Consider the following 26,487-nt stretch of genomic DNA (forward strand, 5'->3'; position numbering starts at 1 on the left):
TATTAAATTATATGATATATATATATATTATTTATGCAACTAGTTTTATTATATGTATGGAAACTAATAATATAAATGAGAAATGTTATGTGTAAAAATAAATTATATAAATTTTGAGATAATAATTTAGGATTGGTTTATTAAATTGTTCCTCAACATACGTACGTATGAATGTTTCAAATCAGTGAATCCATCTCAGGGTGGTGCAAATGGAATTGTCATTTTCCGCTTACACGTTTTGCGTCCGCGTATTAATTTGTAATGTTGGGGTGGTTAAGGATGTGACAGCAGCTACGACCAGGTACAATTAATATAATCTATAAATGAGTCCACGCCAACCACCACCATTCATTTGCAATATCATTAATGGCATCATACCAAACAAGTTGCGAAAGCATCCCAAATAATATATATACAATAATAACAAAGAGAATATCAAATGCACAAGAGAATGACAGAGCCAGACTGTCTGAGAATTTTAATTGCATGGCATGTTGGTAGTATCCAGCTTGGATTCACAACATAGCCCAGAGAGAGAACATGTTCCTTTTTCCTGAGATGAGGTGTTTAGTGCTCTGAGATAGCAATTAAAACGCCCCCCCAATATAAAACAACACCACTTCTCTACAACAAATACAGAATCTCACTTGTGAAAGGATATCACGCCAGCAAAACTGCATATGTAAAATCATATATTTCTGTTTCTTTGCCACTGCTAGTCAGCCGAGTGGCAGTGCCCTGTTGGTGGCACACGAAGCAACAATTGCTCAGGGAGACTGACTGGCCAGGGAAACAAAATAGTGACTGTCACAGAAAAAGCCCGAGTTAGAAACAATTAATTAGAAATTTCTTTAGGAAAAAGTCTTCTTTGCCTATTTGAGATATGAACCTTTTCTTGCTCATCAGAAAATAAAAGTGTTCTTTTCTTTTCGGAAATAATTTTCCGGAAGTTAATTTTCCAACTGACAATGTTGAGACATGCAAATGTTAAAATTTTGATTGCTGCAAAAGGACAACACAGAAAATCATACCCATTTGAGGCTGCAAGTGGATTGCAGGATTGCAGTCACATCACTTAACGGGGAGAACAATATCAAGGTTTTTCTGAAGTAGCCAGCCTCTAGGATAAGCAAGATTGCGAGTGTTCAAATGAAGATGCCAGTTCAGTATTTTTGAACAACCAGGTGGTGTACCTTCCATTTGGGTTCATCTTCCACCAGTTGCTCTATAAATGTGGTCTCCTGTATAAAGCATAATGTTGGTGCACAAAATTCAACTATTGCTTGTAATAATTTAAGCACACTTAGAATTTTACAGTATTAAAAAGAGAAAAATAAATTAGAATGAAAAAAAATTATACTTGGAAACCCTCCTTCACTGTGTCTAACTGTCGAATTGGATTTCGAAAGGGGCGCTTCCATCTATTAGAATCCCACAAGATAGTGCTGTTAAAAGCAAACCCTGACATATCAACATGAAACCGACGGAGTCTTTTACTCTTCTCATTTGTGTGCCACCCAATAACTTGGCTTCCATTGCATACAGGACCTTCCAAAATTGCCTTGTTTTTGCTTTGTGCAAGCATGGCAACAGGCCACGTGCCAAATCGGCTGCACCAAATTCGAACATCACAAGGAATTAGCAGAATTACCATGTAATTTGCAGTTACAGATTTTCTGGTCATAATGGGTGACCTAAGATATATAAGAATCTAATTTGTAGAAATCAGGCAACAAATCCATTTCAATCCTCGAAGGGTTTTATTAAAAAGGAAAAAAAAAAGGAGAGACAGCAGGTTTACCAAATTTACATAGTAATGAACATGCAAATGCCTTATAAGAAGGCTTGCCATGTGCCCAAGATACTCTACTCACTAGTTTATAATGATCAACAGATGCCATAATTCATTGCTTGAACAACCCAAATCAAGCAAATCATGTTACAAAGTCATATGAACATTTAAAGTTCACATGACTACATGAAGACCAGCAAAGAATGACTTGAATGGAAAAAGCAAAACCAAAAGTCAGACCAGTATTTTGGTAATATCAAGATCAAAAAGCAATATCTCAACATGAATAAACTGATAAACAATAATACACAAACAAACAAACAAACAGAATGACTCTCACTAAAGAAGATATGCAAAATTAACCCACAAACAAGAGATACAAAGCAGAGGTAATTTATTGCAGAGGCAGTTTCAAATATCCAATACTACATATCAGACGTATAATTTCATAAATATTTTAGTAAAGACACTCAGCAATTCAAGAAATTGTTCACTTTGCCGATCAGTATGTATACCATTTACATCCACCCGTTGAATTAAGCAATGAAAACACAATGCTGTAATAGTTGAAATGTAAGCTAACATATATTACTATCAGCAAAGCACACATTTTAGTGGAAGTACACCGGAAGAAAGTGAACAAAAGATACCTGATTTCTCTCAGGCTCTCAAATAAGTCAGTGGTGTAGACATTATCATCGTCTGCAAAGTACACAATCCCATCAAGTCTATGCCTTTCGATATGCTCTAAACCCACATTTCTCTGATGAACCCCTCTATCTTTCACGTTGGTCGAATTCTTTTGACACACCAAGTGCCTATACATAACCCCAGTTTTTCTCAGCATCTCCGCAGTCTCAAACGACGCCACATTTTCCTCGACCACTATCCACAGCACCGGCGGCTGTACAAGCTTCAAGACCTGCGCTAATCTATTTAAAAAATACGCCTGCATTGCCCGGTTGTACGTTGGCGTTATCACAATTAATTGCTTTCTCGGCACGAAATCGTATCTGTCTCTGTAATTGTCAATTGTTTCGGATTCATTTCTCTTCTCTTCTACGAAATTAACTGTATCCAGGACGACGTTGTCACGCCCGCTAATCCGCTCGGTGTTGTGAGTGTCAAATTGCACGTTGACATGTGGCGGCTTGATCTCAAAAAAGACACCGTGGTCTTCGATCTCCGTCACGTGACCAAATGGCGTCAAACGCGTCATGCCTAACAGAATACCGAGCAGGAAGAATAGAAGACAGTGGTAGAGAGATTTTCGCCATGATTTACGGGATGAAAGGAATCGACGGAGATACAGTGTGAATGAGTAAATTGACGGTAACGGCGATGATGAATATTTAGCATTATGAATGAGCCTGTGAGAAGATGGAAATGTAGCGTTGGAACCGTTTGGGTAGGAACGGCCATGAAAGGCGGAGAAAGAGTTCGGCGGATGGAGGCCATCTGACTTACGAAGTCAAATGGAGTGAAATGAGTTGGAATATAAATGAACAAATATAATCTCCATGAATTGGATTTGTAGGCTCTGAAATTGTTATATTAGGAGACAGAGAGTGAGATCTGAGAGCAGTTTGGAGAAAGACAGAGGAGAGAGGAGAGGAGTAATGAGTTGTAGAAGAAAGAAAAGTGCAGGTTTTGCTTCAATTCAAGCAGTGATGGAGTAAATTAATAACCATATAAGGGCAGTCATGGCGTAAATTAATTTCCTTATAAAACCCTACCCAATGACAATTCCACTGAAACTTGATTAGAAGTTGAAGATGATGACGATGAGATATATATTAATTGGATAAAGCCCAGAATTGGCATCGGGCTTGGTCCATTTAACTCCTTACAAAGAAAGAAACCCAGTGCAAACTAAATTGAGAAAGATGATAAGCTCTGCAATTCAGGTATGCCTTCCAATGGAAAATTAGAACTAACAAACAAGAGTAAAAATTTTGCGGAAATTCACAATTCTACTCTAATATATGTAATGGGTGTAGCGTCATCTGAGAGCAGTTTGGAGAAAGACAAAGAGGGAGAGAGGAAAGGAGCAATGAGTTTTGGAGGAAAGGAAACTGCAGGCTTGTGCTTTAATTCAAGCAGTCATGAAGTAAATTAATAACCATACTAGGGCAGTCACGTAGTAAATTAATTTCCCTATAAAACCCTACCCGATAATAATCCTTCAGCACAAACAAGATGACGACGGCTAATTAAATGAGCGATGACAACTCCACTGGCTTGATCAAAGTTGAAGATGATGAGAAAAATATTGATTGGGCAAAGCCCATAATTGGCGTCGGGCTTGGTCCATTTAACTCCTTATAAAGAAAGAAACCCAGTGCAAGCTAAATGAAGAAAGATGATAAGCTCAGCAACTCAGGTATGGCTTCCAATGGAAGATTAGAACAAACAAACAAGAGTAAAACTTTTGTGCAAATTCACAACTCTACCATACAATATGAACTATCCCATTTGTGTTAGATTTATTAGCAATTAAACTCAGATTATTGAGTGCTAATCTATGGTCCTGGTGAGAAATTTCTGATCATGCACGGCTGTAATCCTAGTAACTTTTGCTTCTTCTGCAAACAAAACAAAGACAAAACGTCAATCAGTGTTTTTGCCTAGTTGGTGGAAAGTGATAGATATTTAAGACACCTAATTCATTTACGGATGTAATGGATACAAGAATGTATCATTGTTCTGTCTTTTGTTCAACAGGAGGGTGAAACAGTGAGTAACCAAGTTAAAAAAAGAGTGTTTTTTAGTTTTACTCATTAGTGAGTGGCGACCATGGTCTATTCTCTCTGTCTTTTCTGCCCAAGTCACGCGAACTTGTAATTATATATATAGAGATATTTCATGAGAAATATAATGTAATTGTTAGTGGGATGTGCCAAACAAAACATACCTGTGGTATTTTATAACAGTAATGTATAAAAGTTTTTATAGTGGTTTAATTGTTTAAGCAAAACATACGTGTTGGTGTTTTATTATTACTTTTTTTGTATTGTGTTTTTAGAGAACAATTACAAAATGTTCTTGTTTTCGTTGGTTAAGTGAATTTGAAATGTATTCCATATGGGTTCTAGAGATAATTCAAAGAATGCTTATTGGAAGGAAATGATTTCTTGCCCTTGTTTACCTCTTGGGTTTTATAGCTAGGGGCATGTGATGCTTGGAGGTTTAGCTAAGTCTACATGTTCATCCGATTAAAGTGATACATGTATAATCATGATTAGTACATGTTGAAGATGATTGGGTGTAGCGTCATTGTTTTATATTTAATATGATGTATATCATTTAATCGACGCATTCACTTTACATCTGCATCGGTAGAACAATATAACCACTTGACATTAAATACGACATCATAATAATTATGCCCAAGTGTATATTACAACAACTTGAATACCATATCCGATGTAAGATGTGGGATCATGATCGAATGACTCAAATCTTTTATTACTTAAAGGAGATTTGTCTTGTGAGTCAATATACACCTAAGTGACATGAGATTTCTATACGATTTTGACATAAATTATCTGCACGCTTGATGTGTCAAGTTGCTAGAATGCTAGGGGTACCATTAGATATCCATCATATAACAAATAGGTGCTGCTTGAGGTATAATTTTTGATAACATTAATTATAATTTTGATTTAACAAAATTTAGTAATTGACTAGTTCAATAATAATTTATAAATAAGTTTAAATAATCAATAAAAATACTTTTAGCTATAATCTGAATAGATAATATTAGTGTTAACATTAAGATTTATTGGATTGAGTCCAATAACCTGTCATATATTGATTAGGTCTGTGTTTAAAAAATAAAACAACTTTACTTAAAAGTTGTCATAAAGTTTTTATTCTATAAGCTTTTAGGGGAGTAAGAGGTATCATTTCAATATAAGAAATTTTCAAGAAATTAGCAAATTCATAATGATGGTGTGTTAGGTATTCTTATAACCCTAAACTAGTTTTATTCAATGTTTTATAGTATATGCAATAATCTCATCGAATGAATTGATTTTGCTTAGTTCATGTAAATCAAATCTTACATGTGGTATCTCAAGACATTAGGTTATAAAATATGAAATTTAGAGACTACAATTAGGGATTGAAAATTTCAAATTAGAGTTCTTTTGAAATTAGGGTTTGATTCATTTTAATTTAGGATTATTAATTGAACTATTAAAATCTGAAATCAGAATCTGATAATCCCTAATGGAGGGTTTTCAAGAACGAATTTCATCGGAGTTACTTTTGTAGCCGGGGCAGTGCCCAAATTGCTAGATGATGTACCATGTCATGTGAAGAAAATCTCCCCAGGATTAAGGTCATGCACTGTGGGGGCCCGAGTCTGTGCTTTTTGGCCATGCTGACCCATTTTGTTAATTATGCATTTAGCTTTTTGGATGGGCGTGTGGTTTGTCTTATATATGGCCTTAGGCTGATTTCTCACAATTCCTGAAGCTAGGTACCCCTATGTTATAAAAACATTAGAAGAATCTCTTAGACCTACTTTGTATATTCGCATTATACCCATTCCTACTCTTGGTAGCATCCAAACCCTGGTGGTTATGATAGCACATGTACACCAAGATATAATTAGAGTTAAAAGTTTAATCTGTTTGTTAGATGAATCTCTTAATACCTCATGTGTTTTAGGACCACTAATGCAATGTCTCTCCGTTGGTTGTCTCATGTGAGGGCCAAATATGAGTCTTCATTTGCATATTCATATATTGCCCGGCTTATAGATATGTATGTATGTATGTATGTATGTATGTATGTCTAAGGATATGTTTATGTGTTAAAAAGATTGGGGATGAATTTTCTTGACCTATAAGATACAAACTTGGACTGCTTCATCGACCAATATTGAATGGTCTTAATCTTAATATATACTTCCGTATTAATTTCTAGTTCCTATGAATAATTCTGTTGCTTAAACGAAACAAAAGGGTTTGATAATATTCACAAGAGAAATTAATGTTTGTGTGTTAAATTCAGGTTGGAGTTTTATGAATTGGGTTTATCAGACTGGGCATGCTTATTGCTTCCGTATTAAACATATATAGCTGCCAAGATCAAAGGGAAGGCGAAGACCAAAATCTTGTCATTTTGGGAAATCTGAGTGGCGTATTCTCAAATAATTATCTCAAGTTGACCAAATGATTCCCATATAATGAAAGAATGTACATATGAATATGAGGTTGATGTAGAGTATAAGTTTCTTATAATAACAAAGAAAACAAAGCTTATTGGACTCTTTTTCCATTTTGCTTCTCATCATTGATCTCAGTAGTTGGTTGTTCAAATTAAGAATGTAAAGATGAAGTTGAATAATAAGATGGTCAGACACTAAATAAAATAACAAACGAAATGTCAAACCACTAAGTTATGGGGTGGCATCTTTTTGTTTGCTTTTCTCTCACTTCAAAGGAATTAAGCACTTGGCAATCAAACATGATTAAACTTGGTTTCTTTCTGCTTTCATCGGAGCCTTATCACCCACGTGTTTTTCAATCAAGAAATTGCCTGTATTAATTAGTTTATCTATCTTTTCCTATAAACAAAACATGTTTATCTCTGATCCATCAGCTTTTCTCCCTTATAATGGTAGTAGGTTAAAGAAGTGGCTTATCTTCTATCATGGAGGGTGCTTGTGACACTGATAGCTAGCTTTATAAATTGACTTGTTTTTTGTTGTTTATTGTAAAACCAAATGAATAAAAAAAAGAAAAAACTGGCTTTGTATAGAGCTATTTCAAACACAAAGTGGTCAAAATACAAATTCTTTCAGTTGATTGGATAGAGTACGAAATGGAGGTCGGCTTAAACTCATTAGAGAGGAATTTCAAATACAAGAAGAATAGTTTGAAAACTCATAGCTTCCACCTAACAAATGATAATATTTGTTCCCTTATAAGTGGTACCCATTACCCCACAAAGTGACACTCAGGAAATTAGTCCCTATAAAACAGTAGAAGTAAAATAAATGAAAATGGTCCTGCAATAGCATGATTAGCTAGCATTTGTTCATTTCATGCAACGGCTACTCTACATCTTGGGAATGGGGACCCTTGTTGAAAGTGCATGCATTACGGCAAAGACTCTAGCCCTTGTGTGACTATAACCTTGTCATACCATTGCCATCTTTGAATTCTACGCAGAGTCATCCATTCTTCAATCTCTGTTTCCTTTCTTCTCCCTCTTCTTCTATTTTACTTGAAGACATGTATCTTTCTTCAACCATCAACAATATAATGCATCGCAATCACAACCCACTTTAATTAATAATCACACTATTATATATATATATATATAGGAAAAGGATCATCATGCATTAAACCATGGAATGGAAGACAATTCAAGTGAGGTGGCAATGACTTGGAGCATATACTTTTATGCGGTGATATATATAATTTTAAAAAAAAATAAATGGAATCAAATATTTGGGGAATGACACGAAACTTAGAATAGAGGAGGAAGGAGAAGAAGAATCGATAAAGTACATGTTTCAGCTTTTGGTTAATAGGGTTTCATTATAAATGCATGTACGTGATGACTTTCTTCCATAAATGGATTAATATTGGATTTTGGGAAGAAGACGAGAGAGTTATTCTTCTTCAATGTTCAACACTAGCATGTTAAGGGCAAAACAAGGACGGGTCACAATCACATATTTATTTTTTTATCAAAAAGATTTTACCTTAATTTACTCGTTCATTCGAAGCAAACCAATAATTTAATTTAAAAATATTATAACATAAAGTTTAAACTTTCCGCTTTCATATTTGAAATTTTCTTTATTACTCTTACTTCCTCTTAAAATCAACTCCAGGCCAGATATCTTAGACTTAACCCTTGCGTGTGAAAGAAGATAAGGGCTGCTCCTTTCTCTGACTGTGTGCCCTCAATGCAGGTTCTTGATGTGACATTTTTAGGGAAAAAGCACAGATGCTGTTGCCAGTTTTAGGTTTGTATTTGGACAAGACCTTTTTTTTTTTTAAATTTTTAATTACTCATAATTCAACTATTTGCTTTCTTTTTGGGGATTTTTTTATGGTTAGGGCGGTCGCTGTTTGATTATTGGTTTTGTTTTCTTTTCAATTTTTTTACGAAAATGTTTTCCATGTGGCGCACGAAACGATGCTATTGGTGGGCGACTAAGGAAAGTGGGCTTTGATGTGCGAGACACTTTTCGCTTTGTTAATGTCACACGTGGCTTATAATTATTCGATTCAAAGTTAACAATGATGTATTTGAAAATGACGGCTTTAAATATATAAATGATAAATTATTATATAATTAATTATTATTTTATTTTAAATTTTAAATTATTTAATTATATAATAATAATAATATATTATTTATATATTTAAATTATATAAAATATATATATATATATATATATTTATTTATAGTTTTTTTTAAATTCATAATAAAAAGTATTCTAAACTCAAAAGATTCCTCACCCCAAAATATTATTATTTTCTTTGTATTAATTTGTATAATATTTAAAAAAAAAAACATAGCGTTCGAATATGTGTTTTATAATTAATTATGCACTTCCATTTATGTACATGTTCGACAACCCTCATTCTAATTAATTGAGAATCCAATTTCGGGAGAATTTTATTTATATATATATATATATATATTATATTGAAACGTACTAATAATAATAAACAAATGACACCAATGTACAATTTGATCGAAATAAAAGTGATGGTACTTGTATTTTTAACTTTTTTTTTCATTACAATAAAATTTTTTATTAATATTATATATACAATTTTATATATAAATAATAATATATTATTATATAATTGAATAATTAAAAAATTAAAAATAAAATAATACGTAATTATTTAGTGACATATCGTTGTTTACATATAAAGTTACATATAAAAATTATACATATAATTTTATTGTAATTTAATTAATGTATGTGAGTTGTAAGCAGCCAAACTAGGATATATGCCTCCCCATTTAGAATTGAGTATTGAGAACATAAAATATTTCTCCATAAAATGTGTCTCATAGCTAGGGTTTCTGGTATAGCATCGAACGTTTCAAGAACAAGTAGTAAATGATGATGTAACAGAATTATGTGTATCTAATTTTGAATATTTAAATAATATATTCTTATATAATTGAATATATTCAATCATATGATAATATATTATTTAAATATATAATTGAGTGTACGTAATATTACTTACGAGGATAAGGAGGGCACATAGTGGTAGACTTTGCAATAGTGTGTTTTGTTATGAAGTGATCGGCAGGAGCAACGACAGACTCAATATAATCCAGTTTGTATTATATCAGTCTCCAATTTGTACCAACACTGACAATACACAACAATGCCATATCGATATATCCCTTGTATGCACGCTTAAATTTTATATATATATATATATATATATATATATATATATATATATATATATATATATATATATATATATATATATATAAACTTGGGCAAGGGCGAAGGCAAAGCATAGCTTCTTTTAATATTTTATGATTCAAAGGGCACCCTATTTTCATCAATTACCCCATCCATCTTTGCCAACCACATTCACTCCCTTCTTTTTTCACTTTTAAGTATAATAATAAGCTAACTAGGGTTTTTGTGTGTGTGCGGGTGTGTATGTGTGTGTGTGACCATCCATCTTTGCCAACCACATTCACACCCCTCTTTTTTCACTATTAAGTATAATAATAAGCTAACTAGGGTTTTTTTTTTTTTTTTTGTGTAAGAATTGTTTTTTAATGAGGCACCCCATTCGAATTAGATTATTTCTTCGAAACTGAGCTAATCACACTAAACAAATAAAACTTTATATGTAATAACCAAAACCACTGGTTTAGATCAGTAAAGGATAAATTGATATACCACCTAATATTTTGATATTCATTTATTACATTCAACCAAACACAATAATTATTTATACTAATAAAAATTTATCAAATATAATAATAATTTATATCTAATAATCTTTTAAATAATTTATTTTCTTAGTAATTTTTTATTTTTACCCAAACTAGACATTTCCTGATTTATTTCTTTCTATTTTCTTTTATGTTCTATTATGTAAGTGGGATTATAAAATGAGAGGAAATGGAGGCCAAAGGAGGGAGTGGGGAGCTGGTAAAGTAATTTTGTCATGTGAGAAGTAGACATAAGCAATAATACATGGATTTTGTTTCTTCAGTTTGAAGCAGGGGCCCCCATCCAACCCAACCCTCTCTTTGGTTTTAAGAGTTAAATCTATTTACATTTGGAGTGAATTCATAAATCACATGGGGAAAGTTAATCTGCCAGTTTCCATTTTAGGCAGTGAAACCTCGTAGCCATAAATGGAATAAGCCAACATCTTTTTTATACAAGCCTCTAGCCAACCGACAGCTTAACCCTTTCTTTCTTCTCTCTCTCTTCAGTATCTATTGGTATTAATTAATTGAGCTAATTTTAGAAGTATATTAATTTGTTCTGTTCTACAAGCTGCTGCTCATTAATGCAACATAGATGATAATATTTAAAAAAAAAAAAAAAAACGACTCAATAATACAAGTGAAAATGAGAGAGGAAAACCCTCTTTCTGCTAATGAATAATTTCCACATCAGCTCCTCAAGAAGAGGCAAAAATGGGGAGAAGTTTACTGTGATCAATGCACAGTAGTAGTGTGTTTAGCAGATAGAAGTGGGTCTGTTTCTAGTGGCGCTGACTTCTCAAGCTTATCATTAATGCACAATATTTCTTCAAGATTATCTTTGTTGATGACAAGAGAATCTTCTGGCTTTGATGATGAAACTGGCAAAAATAATGTAGTACTAGTTGTTGTTGTTGTTGTCTTAGATTGTGTAAGCTCTCTTGCTCTTTCAACTTGAACCATCCAGTCTGTTCTGCATAGAACATATAGCATGAGCAACGCACATGAAGCTTGAGCTGCAAGCAAGCCTAGCCAGAGCCCGGCAAACCCCATTTTGGCTACAAATCCCATGAACATAGCCACTGGCATACCCACTAAGTAAAATGAACCTAAATTGATGTTTGCTCCGATTGTTGGGCGGGCACTTCCTCTTAATACACCACAGCCAGTTGTCTGGGGGCAATTTCCGAGCTCACAAAGCCCCACAATTGGTAATGCTATTGCAGTCAGCTCAAGAATTGCAGCATCGTTGCTGAAAAACCTTCCCCATTGGTGCCTCATTAATGTTGTAAACAGCATGGCCATGAGGCCTAATGCTACTGCGCAAATGAGAGAAACAATCATGGAAATGCGGGCTTTTGCAGGCCGGTTAGCACCCAGTTCATTTCCAACTCTTGTTGAAACTCCCAGGCTTAGAGATGAAGGGAAGACATAAACAAGAGATGTTGTTTGAATAAGGATTCCCATGGAAGCAATGGTAGCTTTTGGGTTAGCAAGAAGCCCACAAAGCATAATCATAAACTCGTACCACCACCATTCAAGACAAACTGATATACAAGTTGGCACAGCCAGGGAAAGCAAAGAAGACCACCCCCTTAAGCAATCCATGCTTGGAGAAACCCATGAATCTTTATGAACACCAGAGAAATATACAAATGAAGATAACAAGAGGAAGAGATTGAGATTAGTCCAAACCATAGCTATGGCCACCCCTGCAATGCCCATCTTGAAATGAACAACAAGAAGGAAATTGAGTGGAACATGGAGGAGTACAGAGATGGCAGAACAGTAAGTTAATGGCAACGTAATGCTTTGAGTTCGAAGATAAATGCGAAGGGGGTGAAGCAATGAAAGGAAAAAGAGGTCAGGAATTGAGAAAATAATGAAAGTATGAGCCACAGAAGATATTTCTTTGTCTTGGCCACACCACAGAAGGATTCTCTTCATGTTAAGCCACATGAAGGATATTGGAATAGAAGTGGAGAAAAGGAGAAGGATAGTTCTTTGCAGAGTTAAGCCAAGAAGCTTCCACTGTTTGGCGCCGTAAGCTTGTCCACAAATGGGTTCCATTCCCATAGCCAAGCCAGAGATTACAGAGTAGCCAGTGATATTGGCAAACCCGATGGAAAGAGAGCCACCAGCGAGCTCAAGCTCACCGAGATACCCAAGAAAAAGCATGGAGATCATGGCTCTCGAATACATAAGAAGACCAGTGACAGTTGTTGGACCAGAGACTTTCCCAATGGCTTTGATTTCTTCCAAGGCCTGAAGAATGCAACAAAGAGTGAGGGAGAATAGAAAAAAGGAGAAAAAATGAATCTTCTGTATATATAGGTTTTTACCTCAGAAGGAGTTGGCCATCTATGTAGTTCATGTTCTTCTTGATGATGAGTAGTAGTGTGACAGTCCATGTTTTTGTTAGGATTCAGAAAATGGGTTTTATTGGGAGAAAAGGCAGGATGGCGAAGAAGGCTCTGAATTACACATAAGGATAAAGACAAGAAGTCTAAATAAGGTATAATCAAAGCCTGAGGAGGTGAAGGTTTTTGAGTTTATATTGATGGATTTTACTTTCTGATGCTATAAAGTATGCAAGGCGATTTGTGTATATATAGGTGAAAAACCGGGGCCCATCTGTTTGGGTTGTGAGGCACGTGTCAAATGTATAAAAGAGATGAACTTCAGAAAAGTGCTTTGGAAGTTGCGGGTAGGGGCCTCCGTCTTGTCTTTGTAGACCCTCTCCTCCGCCGTGAAGGGTGGTCTCTTTGTATTAATAATATGAAAAAAAGAGAACAAAGTTTCAGCCTTGCCTTGTGAGAAGATAGGAAGCAGATAGCTTTTTATATCTTTTTTTTTTTTGTATATATCAGATACAACCATTAGGTGGTATAATCATTTTTCACCGTCTCATCCTGTTTTCTCCATAAATTTATCTGGTTTTAACTATAATGGGGGAGGTTTGTGGCATTTAGTCGATGGTGGGTTTAGTTGAAGTTAAAAGCACTAATTTTTTTAATTTAGTGGATAATATTCTTTAATTTGTACAATAAGAGAGATAAATTTGAAAAAAAAAAAAAAAAAAATGTTGCCCTAGTGGATTATATAGTTGAGAAAAGACAAAGGCATATATATTTGGTACGTTTCAAAGGAATGCCATGAATAAAATCTCTGCAAGTTCAAAGGCAAGCAGGCAGCCAAGCATTTTCCATTCTTCCACAACCCATGTGCTTAAACCCATTCCAACACGACCTTTTGCTTTCTTTCTACAAACTTCAACATAAAAACATCGCCCGATTTCTTTCCCAACTTGAGAGGTGACAACTTTAAGCCCCATTTATATGCACTCTACCATAAATATTTGTGGGGGAGTTTCTTCATCTAATTAAGAAATGGAACAGAGATAGATGGCTAAGATTTGTACTGGAGTTACAGCTTTGTTTTTGTTTGCACTTTCAATGTGGGGTTCTCCCGATCATATCACAATAATGCTCAACCTTCAACTTCTCATGCAGCTCCTGTTACTGTTCAGTAGCTAAGAGCTTGAGATATCTGCCCATACGATCAAAATAAAGAATTGTTTACAATAAAATTATAATTCCCATTTTAAGTAACAAATAAGTATATATTTAATATTTAGTATTGTATAATTAAGTGATTTACAATTAAAATAAAATAACATTCAATCATATAATAATATACGTAAATATTTACCTATTTGTGTATTCAAAATAAATAGATATAACATTATTCAATTATTTAAAAGGGATGATAGATAACCCTATTGGATAATTTGAGTGATAAAATATATAAAATCCCTAAATGAAAAGCTTAAGTTTGAGATTTGATGATATTATATCAAAATCAGATATTTAACTTACCTTAATTGTAAAATTAATAATTAAATTTAAAATTTTATCTTTTTTAGTATAGTTATTTAAACCTAAAGAATCAGTCTAACTCAAAATGGTTCCACATTTTATTGAAAAAAAGGGGATGGGTATGGGGAGGTGGGTGTTGGGTTATGAATGGGACCACTGTGTTAATGGAGAAGATAGTGGATGGCCGTATGGAGAAGCGGCAGATGGGAGAAAGGAAACACCAAGAGACAATTACGTGCTACAATTGCAGCCATTTAATTTGTACCCTTTTTTCACAACACAGATCAGACTGTCCCTCTGTAGGAAAGACTGCCCTTAGCTCTATCTGCGACCCTTTGTAAAAACAAAGTTAATTTAACCTTTTTCCTTTTTTCCTTAAATAAGGTATTTATTTCTCTGAAATCCATACCACCATGTCAGATTCCATGTGTCTCCAGCTCAATGAGTTGCTGTTGATGAGAGGTACGTGTCATGCAATAAAACCAATGGACAAAAATTAGTTTAAAGATGAGAAATTAATTATTCAGATGATAAATTTAAAGACATTTCGAATTTAGCATCCTTATTCGGAAGTGGGGCTCAGAAAAGATAGATCAACACCAGATTGCAGTAACAGGTATAGGCATGTTCCAGGATTACTTGGTGATGCCATTCGCTAGGTTGTACAGCTAATCAAGAAACCATTTTACACCAAGTTGTTATTGTAGTGGAGGTCACACAGAATTTTTTTAGGCACCATAATAAACTAAACAGCAATGTCAAATGCAAGTTTCGATGGAGTAGGAAAGGGATATACAACAGTGACAAGATCCTTCAACACATGACATTAATAAAGATTATACTTACTCTAGAAACTCGAACATATTCATAGATTCCTTCTTTTACAACCTTTATTTTCCTTTCCTGAAAAGGGCCGTTGATGCTTGGTTTTTAGAAGAAATTATCCCCAGAAATTCCCACATCACCCAACTTGAATTACGCAAGTCTATAGTTAAGCACCTAAGGGATAGCTTGAGCCACAATGAAGTGGGGTTCCAAGCATGAAAAGGTTTAAATCCCCTTCGACGATATTTTAATATTAACTTATTGACTTACCTAATATAAAGGTTATGAAATGTTAAAATTCTTTAAAATTAAAATTTTCTAACATAGGGCTTATGACAATCCAAGATTTTACCTACTTGGTTGATCAGTTTAATCCTAAAAAAAATATCTGACTCAAGTAAATTTTCTTTTGTTATAAAAAAAAAAAAGCATAGCCCATTATTTTCCAGATCAATTATCAAATTAAAGAACTGTGCTAGTGTGGCCATGGAAATTCTGTTCCCTATATGAATTTAAAACCAAGTTGCTGATGCATTTTGTACTAAAAAGACAGGGCGTTTAAATGCTTCCCAGACTTTGGAAGAATGCGTTGCACGGGAGCATTTAAAGCAAACCAGGCTTTCATAGATACTGATAAGTGCAATAAACATAAGAATTTATTCCAAGGTTCAGATGCAAGCAAGAAAGAGGAGAGAAGGAAGATAGAACAATTAGAATGGACGTCTTCCATGAAACTAAATGGAACTTTAAAAAAAATCAGGGCATAAAAAGACATGTCTCCATCAAGGTTTCAATCAGCACAACTCACATACTAACTGTTGGCCACCAAGCACAATTCACCACATTCATACTACATATTCAAGCACAGAGATGAAATTTCAATGCATCATGATAGGACCACCAGTGGGCAATCAACTCTGCCTTTAAATAATATTTAATTTTTTCACCAAGAATAAATCTCTGTCAGCTTATCTTGATTGGTAAGTACTCTTGCCAGTAATACTGGGATCTATAAATGATGCTTCACTTACTTTCCCTTGACTATTAACTGTAAAGCAATATTTCCATGATGTACTAGTAAAGCAATGCTCAACTGATTTTATTTATACCTTGTCTCACTATAACTTGGTGACTAAATATCTACCTTTCAGTTGTCATATTGTGTATGCTACGATGTTGTTTTAAGTGTGGTGGACAATTGCCTTAACAACGGAGGCCTTGGGTACCAAAAAGATAAATGAAAGAGAAAACTTGAAAGAAAACCTCTGAAGTACATGATTTCTAAAAAAAATAATAATTATAAGCAAAAAACTTTATCAATCAATATAAGTCACAATTGCTATTTACAAATCCTTGCTAACTGCTAACAATAAGGATGTGTAATGATAAAGGATCATACAAAAATATTAATACAACACAATACCTCAAATGATGGCCTTGGGTTTTTGTGCACTAGATCGAGGAATAGCTAAGATTGCTATAAGTCCACCAGCAAATGCTGAAATTGCACCAACAGCAAAGGCTGGTGAGTTTCCTCCACCAAATAGCTGATCCCAAGGTCCACTTCCCACAGACACCACTACCTGTTGTCAAACACCAATATGTGATGGTCTCAATACTGAAAACATACATTTGTTTGAATAACATGCTATGAAATATTTTAACACATGGTGTTGAGATCAGAAATGCATCAAAGCATTGTAAGCCTAAAAATCCAAATTACATTGCCTTGTTATGAATTATTTCTTAATTTGATATCCATCACAACAATTGATTTAGCCTAACAAACTAGACATTTGAAGCAGAAACACATTGCAACTTTCTGAAGATTCAGCAGAAAAGAATTGCCATCCTTCTGCAGAGCTTTATAATTTGATATAATAATTGATGTGAAGAGTTTCAAGAGCAATAAAGTGAATAAGTTTCATTATTGCAAAGAACAGATCTGGTTCAAAAGTACCATATTGCCGAGCACCAACGGGGGGACTCTTTCAGGAAAATGGAAATGAATATTAATGAGAGATATTTTGCAGAATTTTCACAGAAACCATAATTAAGTTCCTAACCTCTCAAAATATTCAAGTGTTTGATGAACTAAGCCTCCATATATTCAATTTTGTGCTTTGAGAATTAATAGATAGCTAGAATTCTAACTGTAAATCCAGCAACTCCCACACTAGTAATAGTTCTTTTTATTGATTAATAGTAAAAACAATACAATCAACCAATAGGATTCTCAAGGCAGAATTTAGACAATTTGCAGAAAAAATGAAAGAAAACAAGCTATCTTTGAGGCACTAGAACCTCCATTGTAATCCTCACCTCCCATTCTCCTCCTTTTCCCTTGTCTTCTTATTCTCCCCTGTTAGTCTTATTTTTCCACAATTATTGCTTCTTTATCCTTTTTTTTCAGTTGTTTCTTGGAATAGCTTTGCTAAACCAGTTGAATCTTCCCTCATTGCTTTGTTCTCTACTTGGATTTTTCCTTTGTTTAAGTTGCTATTATGAGTAATCCTTGTCCTATAAACCTTAATGACAGGTGGTGTAACATTAACCCCCCTCCCCATCATGAGTTTCCTTATCATCAAGGGAAAAAGAAAAGGAAACTAATCAACCATTACTGTGGCTTCTTCTCGGGTGTTTGCACAATTAGGAACAAGTAATTTTAAGTGATAAAACTATGTGTACCTACTTTGAATACATAAATAAATATACAATTAATGTATATCATCATTTGATTAGATAATTTTAAATTAAAAATAAGATAACACCCAATCACGTGATAACACATTTAAATATGTACCTATTTATATATTCAAAAAGATTCACATAGCGTTGCTCAATTTTAAAATACCTTTTGAAGTAAGACACATATCCTAGACTCATTCAAGGATCAACTCTGACTCCATGTCTTTAATCAAGCAAGTAGGCAGAGGCTGGCTAATAACGTTAGAACCAACCACTTTCTCCAATTGAGAAATATGGAAACAGGGTGGATACGTTGATTCTAGAGGTTAGGAGAGGTAATATGCAACTGTACTAATACAATCACAAATAGTAAAAGGCCCATAAAAACATACATTTTTTTTTTCTCATTGGGTTTGTTGACTAACAAACGAAACCTACATGATTGTAATTTTAGAAAGACTCTATCCTCTATCTAGAATTCTAATTCCTTATGTCTCTAATTTGCATACTTTCACATCCTATCTTGAGCCTTTACAAGATTATATTTAAGTATAGATATCTCTTGCTTAGCTCACTTCATATTTATGTTTCAAAAGAAATAGCTATGTCGCACTAGTGTGGTCAATAAAGGAAACAAACTATGGAACCCTCAAAGCATTAGGAATGGAGGAAGACCCCCAACATAAACAATTGTAAAAGAAAAATGTTTTACAAGTTCATAGACATCACAATGATAATAATCAATAACTAACCTTTAAACAATAAAGAAAATATTATTTTGACAATACTAAATGAAGGATAACTAAAACGATGAGATGAAGTGAAATTTTGTCTTTATTGGATTTAGATGACTCAATCTGAAATGATAAGGGTGAAGCAATCATTGAATTAACCTACCCACTAGTTTCTTCAATGTAGTAAAACCCATCCCTCACTCTAACATGTACAATCATCCTTCCCATGCCCTTTTCTTGAAGCTCACAATGAGACTGATGAAAAATAACACTGTAATTAAAATCCTTGATGAATTTTTTGATTGACACAAGATTAGTAAAAAGTCTAGGTGTATGAACTATTATTTTTAGAGTATAATAATTATTTACATGAACTTCTCCTTGACCAACAATGGTGGTTACTAAACCATCAACAATGGTTATTTTCCTATGACTTAGGCATAGTGTATATAAAACAAATTTGTGGGAATGATAGATCATCTGGTCTGTGGCTCCTTAGTCAACTATCCATGCATTTAGGCTATATCCAAAACATTATATGCATGAGAAGAGGAAGATATACTTGCAAAGGCCTGAGTACAACTTCCTGTTCATGTTGGCTTCTCCAATGACTCCAACAAACTTCTTAATTTTCTAATATTTTCTCCGTTTTTCAATTTCTTTTCTATTGAACTCAACTGTTCTTGAATGTGTTTGAGGACCTTTTTCAATCGTTTGTTAAGTATTTGTCATGTATGTTTGTCCCTATCCCTTTGACTGTCCATTCCTAAAAGGTTTAACATTAAAATTTCCAACACTAGTTTATTATGTGACGAACCTTTTACGATAATTGCACCATAAGAAGTCCTTTTTTGTCTAGCTTCAATGGATCAAATTTCTTCTTGGATTCATTTAAACATTAATCTGAACCAAAAATTTTTGCATTTGATACCTTAGATACTAAGGCTTATCTTTCCACAATAGATACTCAAGCATTACTCCCCTGCTTCCTTTTTTAACACAAAACAATGACAATGACTTCATTTAAAAAGGGAAAATCCTCGTTTTTCAAGAATTTATACTTGAACTACATCAAATTCATAACCAAGACATTTCCTCCAACAAATGTAGTTATCCTCATTTTCGAGAATTTGTACTCTTGTTTAACCTGCACGCTACTTGGATGTTTTGTAACTCACTGCTCTGAACCAGGGCATCTCCTCCAATGAACATAGCTATCACCACCGATTCAAATATCCTACTTGTTAAGTCTACGTTTATTATGATTTTACAATCTTAAGGGTGATATTAGGAAGGGTGTAAATTGACTATTAAGAGGAAAAAAAGTCCACTCCAATGAAAACATAATGCAAATTAAATGGTAAATTTAATCTTATTATTCTTTAGGAATAATCTTGGCTTATTTACAATTGATAATATAACATAGAACTAATTGGAGAAAGTAGGAACTAATTTGACTGACATTCATGTTGAAAAATAGGAAATAAAACAAAAGAAAACAAATTGAATAATAAAAATAGAACTAAATCCCTAACAATATAGTAACAATGTATGGTTTCCTAAATTAGAAAAAAAATTGTATATTTCAACACAAGACTTAATAATTGACCCATTATGACTCTGTTAACAAATGTCATTGCATGCAAGTTTACTACAAACCTGCCTCTAGGATGCCAAAGGACAGTATGACTTCTTTCAAACCTCACTCGGTATTGATACATGATAATATTAGTTTGGGTAACTAACAGTGTGAGTGAGAGTTTTATACACTTCCAAAAGAGCTTTCATGCAGTCAAAACAGCTTTTACATCATTTTTGTATCATTTGGAAGGAATAACATTAAGTACTTTTAGAAAAGCACTTAATAGAATGTTCATATGAATATTTACTAAGAAGAATATCTAAAATGCTTCTGTTAAAAGTACCAGTAAGTTCTTTTACTAAAAGCACAGTCACTTAAAAGATTTTCTTAGAATACTCCCAGACACACCCTAGATCAATTACCTTTTATAATTAACCAATTTTATGCTGAATTGAGCCGCTATTAAGCAGCAATATACAGAAGAGTTCTATCTCTAAAATTCAAAATTTATGCCCCTAGCAACACATACATTATTCTCACAAGTTACTGAAACAGTGTGCAATTATTGCTATCAAAATTATTAGCTTATGCCAATTTAGCTTAGAATTGCACAAATAAAAACAATGAGTAATTAATCAATACCAGTAGAAAAGGAAAGTTAGAACAATGTAATACCTGTGGGATCACAACTGCCAGATTCAGAACGCCTAATGACAAACCTGCAAGCAGCAACCATCATCAAAAGCAGTCCAAAGGCCACAGCTCTAAATTAAAATCTATAAATATAACAGAATAAATGCCACCTTGGCCAAGTCCCAAAGCTTCAATACGTGTAGAAATCAAGGCATATGGAACGCTGTAAGTGATCTGCAAGGAAATGTTTTAATAACATTCTCAAAATGAGATTTTGCACAAAGTAACAAAAGAATTGTTTGGATCCAAATGTCAGTACCAACTAAACCTCTCCCCTTTCCCACAAAATGCTTGGATTAAAAAAATAGCATAATAAACTACTCTGCCTCTTCTACAGAAGAGATCAAGTCCCACCTATTTTGGGTCTGTTCCAGCAGATGATCTCTTCGGCCAAAGGCAATAAATTTTATTCCAGCCCATTCAATCTACAGGCCCTTCTCTAGAAGACTTGGAATTTTTTCTACACTCCTTAGAAAGGATATATTTGAGTGATATACTAAAAGATAGATCATATTTTAGGTTAATTAGTTAAGATGATCACCAAGTTACTAAGTTTCAATTTCAATAGTTTCTAATATAAATAACCAATACACAATTAGTAGGAGCAACTTAGTAGCTTACTGCCAATGGAACACCCAGAATTGTAAAGAAAACCAGTGCTGCAATCACAATGCTATCTGGTGGAAGATCATAGCCTATATAATCCATATTTTTGGCCACAAAGGAGATTATGAGCATCGCAAGAAAACAAAGGGCCATGAGGATGTCTGAAAGCCCCCATACAAAAGCAGCCCCCCATTTCCTGCAGAGCTTCTCCATGAGAACTGAAGTTATTCCAAGAACAACTGAATTTAACATCAGACCAAGCGCGCCCATTCTAACTCCAGCATTATAATTCTGCCCTTCATTTGGCTTGCCACCATAAATCTCTCGACCCATCCAATCAGTATCGAAGAGTAGAAATGGAAACCATCCAATCCATGTCAGAGCTGTGACAAACAATATTACCCATATGGTTCCTGAGAAATATCTGAAAGTTCCAAACAATTCCCAAAGAAAAGCTTCTTCTGCTTGGCCTGAGTGTTCAGGCCCTTCTTCTGCAAGGGAAGTGGATCTGTTACGTGAACCTAGAGGCACTTCCTTTGCTGCAGAAATACTTATAAATGTAGTAATTGCAATAAAAACAATGTCAAGAAAGAAAGCAGACTTGAGGTTGGCACAGTCAGCATTGCAAGCAGAGGTAACAGTAAAAGGCAGAATCTTGAACCAACCACTGAATGATCCAGTGGCATACCCAAAAATATTGCCAATAGCCATGAAAAGTGAGAAGTAAGCATTTGCTACTCGTGTCCTCCGATGATCATTCCCTAACATGACAAAAATTTAGCAGAAACAAAATGTCAATTTGCTGTTTGATTCAATTTATCTTTTGTAAATAGTTTATTTGTGTATAAAATGTGCATGCTCAGCCATAAATGATTTCATATAGTAATTTATTTAAGAGCATTTACAGGAAAATCATGTTCCATTCTAAATGCATTCCTCATCCTTGCTCAGTTTCTGAATTGAGAAATAAAGATAGGAATTTGTCTTGACTAATTATTTTGTCCCTGTTTGTCTAAGCATCCGTCATCACATGATGGATGACTATGTAGACATATGAAAATTATAACCTCTGCCAGAAAATTGAAACAAACAATAAATATAGTCTCAAAATCATAGACCTTTAAGATGTTTAGAATAACGTTCATCACTTAAATCAATATCCTCCACTCTTATTATGTGTAGAAGTCGTCTCCTTGTAACAAGAAACATTTTTTCCACTTCAAAATGGTCTATAATTGCAGTCAATTTTTTCAACCAAAAGTACTATATGAAATCTTTGGTTTTTTCCTCTTTCTCTATACCATAGGTACAACATTTGAATCAATAAAAAACTTTTTCTTCTGTATCTATATGAATTGATATTATTCCATGCTTCAGACAAAATTTATTAATGACTCTTTACCCTAGTTAGTAAATATAGGAACAAAAAATAAAACAATATCAAAATTGTACAAATATAATTCAACAAATAATAGAAGTATATTTGCAATAATATGACAATAAAATTTAAATACAAGAAAAATAAATAACACATATATACAAATTAAATACGACATATTGTTAATAATACGTTTCCAAATATATAATAATATCACTCCTAATTATAACACTTTAAATGCAAAACATTTAATTGACCATAAAACATAATATAACACAATACACAACCGAGATTCAAATCTTTAAAAACCCTAAGCGCCAAATAAAAATAATCTTAATGAAATTATATAAAATCTTTAAAATTTTTATCCTGTTCTATATCATCTGACTTGACTTAAAAGAATTTCAAATCCTAGTGATTATGCAATAAAACAAAATTAATCAAATCTATTTTTTATTTCAGGAATGGATCAAGATTGGATCTAATGTCAAATGGTATAATTATCATACGAATATCAATCAAGCTTAAAATCTTCTTTGCAATAAAGGCCATAATTTATTATTGTAAAACTGTTCTAAAAAAAACTAATAAAATAATAAGTTTCTTATCTTGATCTGTCATTTATGTGAATTTTCATTTTCCATTTAAACGATTAATTGATAGTGAGAAATAAAAAGGATTTTTTATTTAAAAATTTAAAAAAAAAAAAACACAACTTTTCACTAGGTTGGGTTATATATCCATTAAGTAAACAATATCGTTTTATGTTTTATAAAATAATGTCGTTTTGTATTTTATAAAACAACATCATTTTATTTTAAAAGAATAATAAAAAATAGGTCAAAAGACTTATTCCCACTCAAGGTATAGTGAAATCTCAAAGCCCTATCCTCTAACTTTTAAAGACTCAAACACTCACTAATGAATTAAAATTTGTTAAAATTTTCAGTTAAAGTTAAGGGTAAAATCATCATTTAAAAATAATATTTAAAAAAATAAAAATTTATATCATTTTACCCTCTTAATTTGGAAAACTAATATCTTCCCCCAAAATTAAGTTTTGAAAAGTAACATTTTTCCCCTACCAGCGAATTTCCGATGAACAACGGTCAATCTCTCTCCCTCTTGGTGACGTCTCTCTCTTTGGCACTTTCCCTTCGACCGATGATGTCTGAATTTGACAAAATCCAGACGAAGCCGATTTGTTTAGACAACGAAAGGTCAGATGAAGTGTTTCAACTCTTCGTATGGATTTCGTTGAATCCAGACATCGTCGATCAGAGGAAAAGTGTTAGAGAGAAAGAGGTCACCAAGAGAGAGAGAAATCGGTCATCGTTCACTAGAACTTCGCGAGCAAAATTTGAAACCCTAGGTTGGGGGAAAAATGTCACTTTTTAAAACTTAATTTTGAAAAAAAATTATTAATTTTCCAAATCAAGGGTATAAAATGATATGAACTTTTATTTTTTAAAATATTATTATAAATAACGATTTTATCCTTAATTCTAATTGAAAATTTTAACAGATTTTAACTTATAGATGGATATTTGGATTTTTAAAAATTAAAGGATGAGATTCTAGGATTTCACCGTATCTTGAGTGGGAATAAACTTTTTGGCCTTAAAAAATATGATTTCTTAATATGCATTTAATAGGAGAAATGTATAAATGTTTTATATGTCTTTGATGTAAAAAATAAGACGAAAGTATTTAAAATGACAATACGACAGATGCAAATAATAGGCGTACTTACAAAATAGGCTAGTGGACATTCTGAGGGCAAGAATAAAATATCACTAATCTCTAAGGACAGAATAGTCATTATGATCAATCAGATAAAGTTCCGAAAAACAGTACCTGGGAATTATAATTCTTTGGAATGGTGAAAAGCAGCAACAATCATATGTACTAAAATATCGTAATTTCATGATCACTCCTGACCTTACTCTAAAACAATATTCCGACGAAAGCGAGATATCAATTTTTTATATATATTTTAAAAACCAATAATAAAAAAACAAAATGAACTTTAATTCAATTATTGGATTAATTAAATCAGTTGTAATTAAATTTATTAAATAATAAATGAATTCATACCAGTGAGATCAGCCAGAAGAGCTCTACAAGGACCTTGAGTCATATTGTTAGCGACATCAAGAATCCAAAACCCGAACACAAACACGGCGATCGCTCTCGGTTTTTGATCGCCCCTATCGCCAAGCAACCACCCGATGTCGGCGGAATATCCGATTAGCAATACAGCTATAGCAATCGAAGCGGAACCGGCGACGATAAACGGTCTCCGACGACCAAATCGGCTAGTGCAGCGGTCGCTAAAGTGACCAATCAAAGGCTGGACAAAAAGGCCGGAAAGCGGCCCGCAAAGCCAGATGATACTGGCCCAGGCGTGAGGAATTCCAAGCTCTTGCACATAAGGAGTTAAAAGAGACAGCTGGAGAGCCCAACCGAATTGTATACCGCACGCCACGGAAGCTACTTTAAGAAGCTGTCGTAGACGGACCTTTGCTCTGGCCGGCGTCCGGGCAGCGGACCGCGACGTTGACGGTCGTTCTTTGCCACGGTACCGCTCAGCTTCAGAAATTGGCATCCGGTTTTAGTTTGGCAAAATTGGATTGTCTCTGAATTCGAAAATGGCGTGCCGAAGAAAGATGACGTTAGCTGTGAGAGGGCCGATGGAGGGGAGCGAAGGGAACTTAGTGAGTTAATAGGCTTATCATTTAAACTAATAACGGATATGCCTTAAGCAGGCTTACAGCGAGGATTTAGGAGACTGACTTCTATGGAAAATTTATTCTAAAACAGAGGGCAATTATTTATTTAGGAGGGTGATTGAATGACGAAAAGGGACCTCTTAATTATAGAAGAAAGATGGTTATTTTGGGTATTTCAAAAAATAAGACTATAAAGACTATTTTTCACCCAAATTTTGTTGAAACGATGCATATTAAGAAATGGAGTTCTCATCAATTAATAAATTATATTAAATAAAAAGTAATAATTAATAAGTACATTTTATATATTTTATTTTATTTTTTATTTATTATTTTCAAAAGTTTCTAAACTATAATTGTAAAAAATAATGAGGATAATAAAATTTTTTTTAAAATTTCAATATGTAACAGTTATTTTAAAAAACAAAAATACAATATTTTAAAATTGATTAAAATTTTGATTTTTTTAAAGATTTAAATAATAAAAAATTGAATTGGTAAGAACATATTAGTATTTGATATTTATAGTAAGTGTTAATGATAATTTTGTAATTTTAAGAAAATTTTTAAATGATAGATGGAAATTTAGTTTTTTGAAACTTAAATATGTGAATTTGTAAT

The 26,487-nt window shown here is 33.4% G+C and overlaps 2 protein-coding genes and 1 pseudogene across 7 annotated transcripts; all 3 read right to left on the reverse strand.

Moving 5' to 3' along the window:
- Nucleotides 1-324: 324 nt before the first annotated feature.
- On the reverse strand, nucleotides 325-4,610 carry LOC123203551 (annotated as a pseudogene).
- Nucleotides 4,611-11,277: 6,667 nt separating this feature from the next.
- On the reverse strand, nucleotides 11,278-13,572 carry LOC123203548 (protein DETOXIFICATION 48-like). Its single transcript, XM_044619947.1, has 2 exons — nucleotides 13,093-13,572; nucleotides 11,278-13,015 (listed from the first exon to the last, which is right to left on the reverse strand). Exons 1-2 carry the CDS (start codon nucleotides 13,159-13,161, stop codon nucleotides 11,486-11,488), a joined length of 1,599 nt encoding a protein of 532 aa, XP_044475882.1. The 5' UTR covers nucleotides 13,162-13,572; the 3' UTR covers nucleotides 11,278-11,485.
- A 253-nt stretch (nucleotides 13,573-13,825) lies between these two features.
- LOC123203550 (sucrose transport protein SUC4-like) lies at nucleotides 13,826-25,965 on the reverse strand. 6 transcript variants are annotated; one of them, XM_044619949.1, is made up of 7 exons: nucleotides 25,232-25,961; nucleotides 21,772-22,517; nucleotides 21,261-21,324; nucleotides 21,133-21,176; nucleotides 16,877-17,036; nucleotides 15,038-15,077; nucleotides 13,826-14,299 (listed from the first exon to the last, which is right to left on the reverse strand). In XM_044619949.1, the coding sequence occupies exons 1-5, from the start codon at nucleotides 25,740-25,742 to the stop codon at nucleotides 16,878-16,880; spliced, it is 1,524 nt and encodes a 507-aa protein (XP_044475884.1). In that variant the 5' UTR covers nucleotides 25,743-25,961; the 3' UTR covers nucleotides 13,826-14,299; nucleotides 15,038-15,077; nucleotide 16,877. The 6 variants fall into 6 exon arrangements, with proteins under 6 accessions (XP_044475884.1, XP_044475885.1, XP_044475886.1 ...); XM_044619950.1 differs by lacking the exon at nucleotides 15,038-15,077 and having other exon boundaries at nucleotides 25,232-25,962; XM_044619951.1 differs by lacking the exon at nucleotides 13,826-14,299 and having other exon boundaries at nucleotides 15,003-16,734; nucleotides 25,232-25,962.
- Between the last annotated feature and the right edge of the window lie 522 nt (nucleotides 25,966-26,487).

This window comes from Mangifera indica, chromosome 19, assembly GCF_011075055.1.
Source record: "Mangifera indica cultivar Alphonso chromosome 19, CATAS_Mindica_2.1, whole genome shotgun sequence".
In the NCBI taxonomy this organism is placed as follows: Eukaryota; Viridiplantae; Streptophyta; class Magnoliopsida; order Sapindales; family Anacardiaceae; genus Mangifera; species Mangifera indica.

Excerpts from the sequence above, each read along its gene's own strand:
- LOC123203548 (XM_044619947.1), bottom strand. The coding sequence starts at position 13,161 with ATGGACTGTCACACTACTACTCATCATCAAGAAGAACATGAACTACAT. Across the intron at positions 13,016-13,092 it reads GATGGCCAACTCCTTCTGAG|GCCTTGGAAGAAATCAAAGC; the intron begins GTAAAAACCTAT and ends TGCATTCTTCAG.
- LOC123203550 (XM_044619950.1), bottom strand. The coding sequence starts at position 25,742 with ATGCCAATTTCTGAAGCTGAGCGGTACCGTGGCAAAGAACGACCGTCA. Across the intron at positions 22,518-25,231 it reads TCTTCTGGCTGATCTCACTG|GGAATGATCATCGGAGGACA; the intron begins GTATGAATTCAT and ends TTGTCATGTTAG. Across the intron at positions 21,177-21,260 it reads AGCTTTGGGACTTGGCCAAG|GTTTGTCATTAGGCGTTCTG; the intron begins GTGGCATTTATT and ends TGCTGCTTGCAG.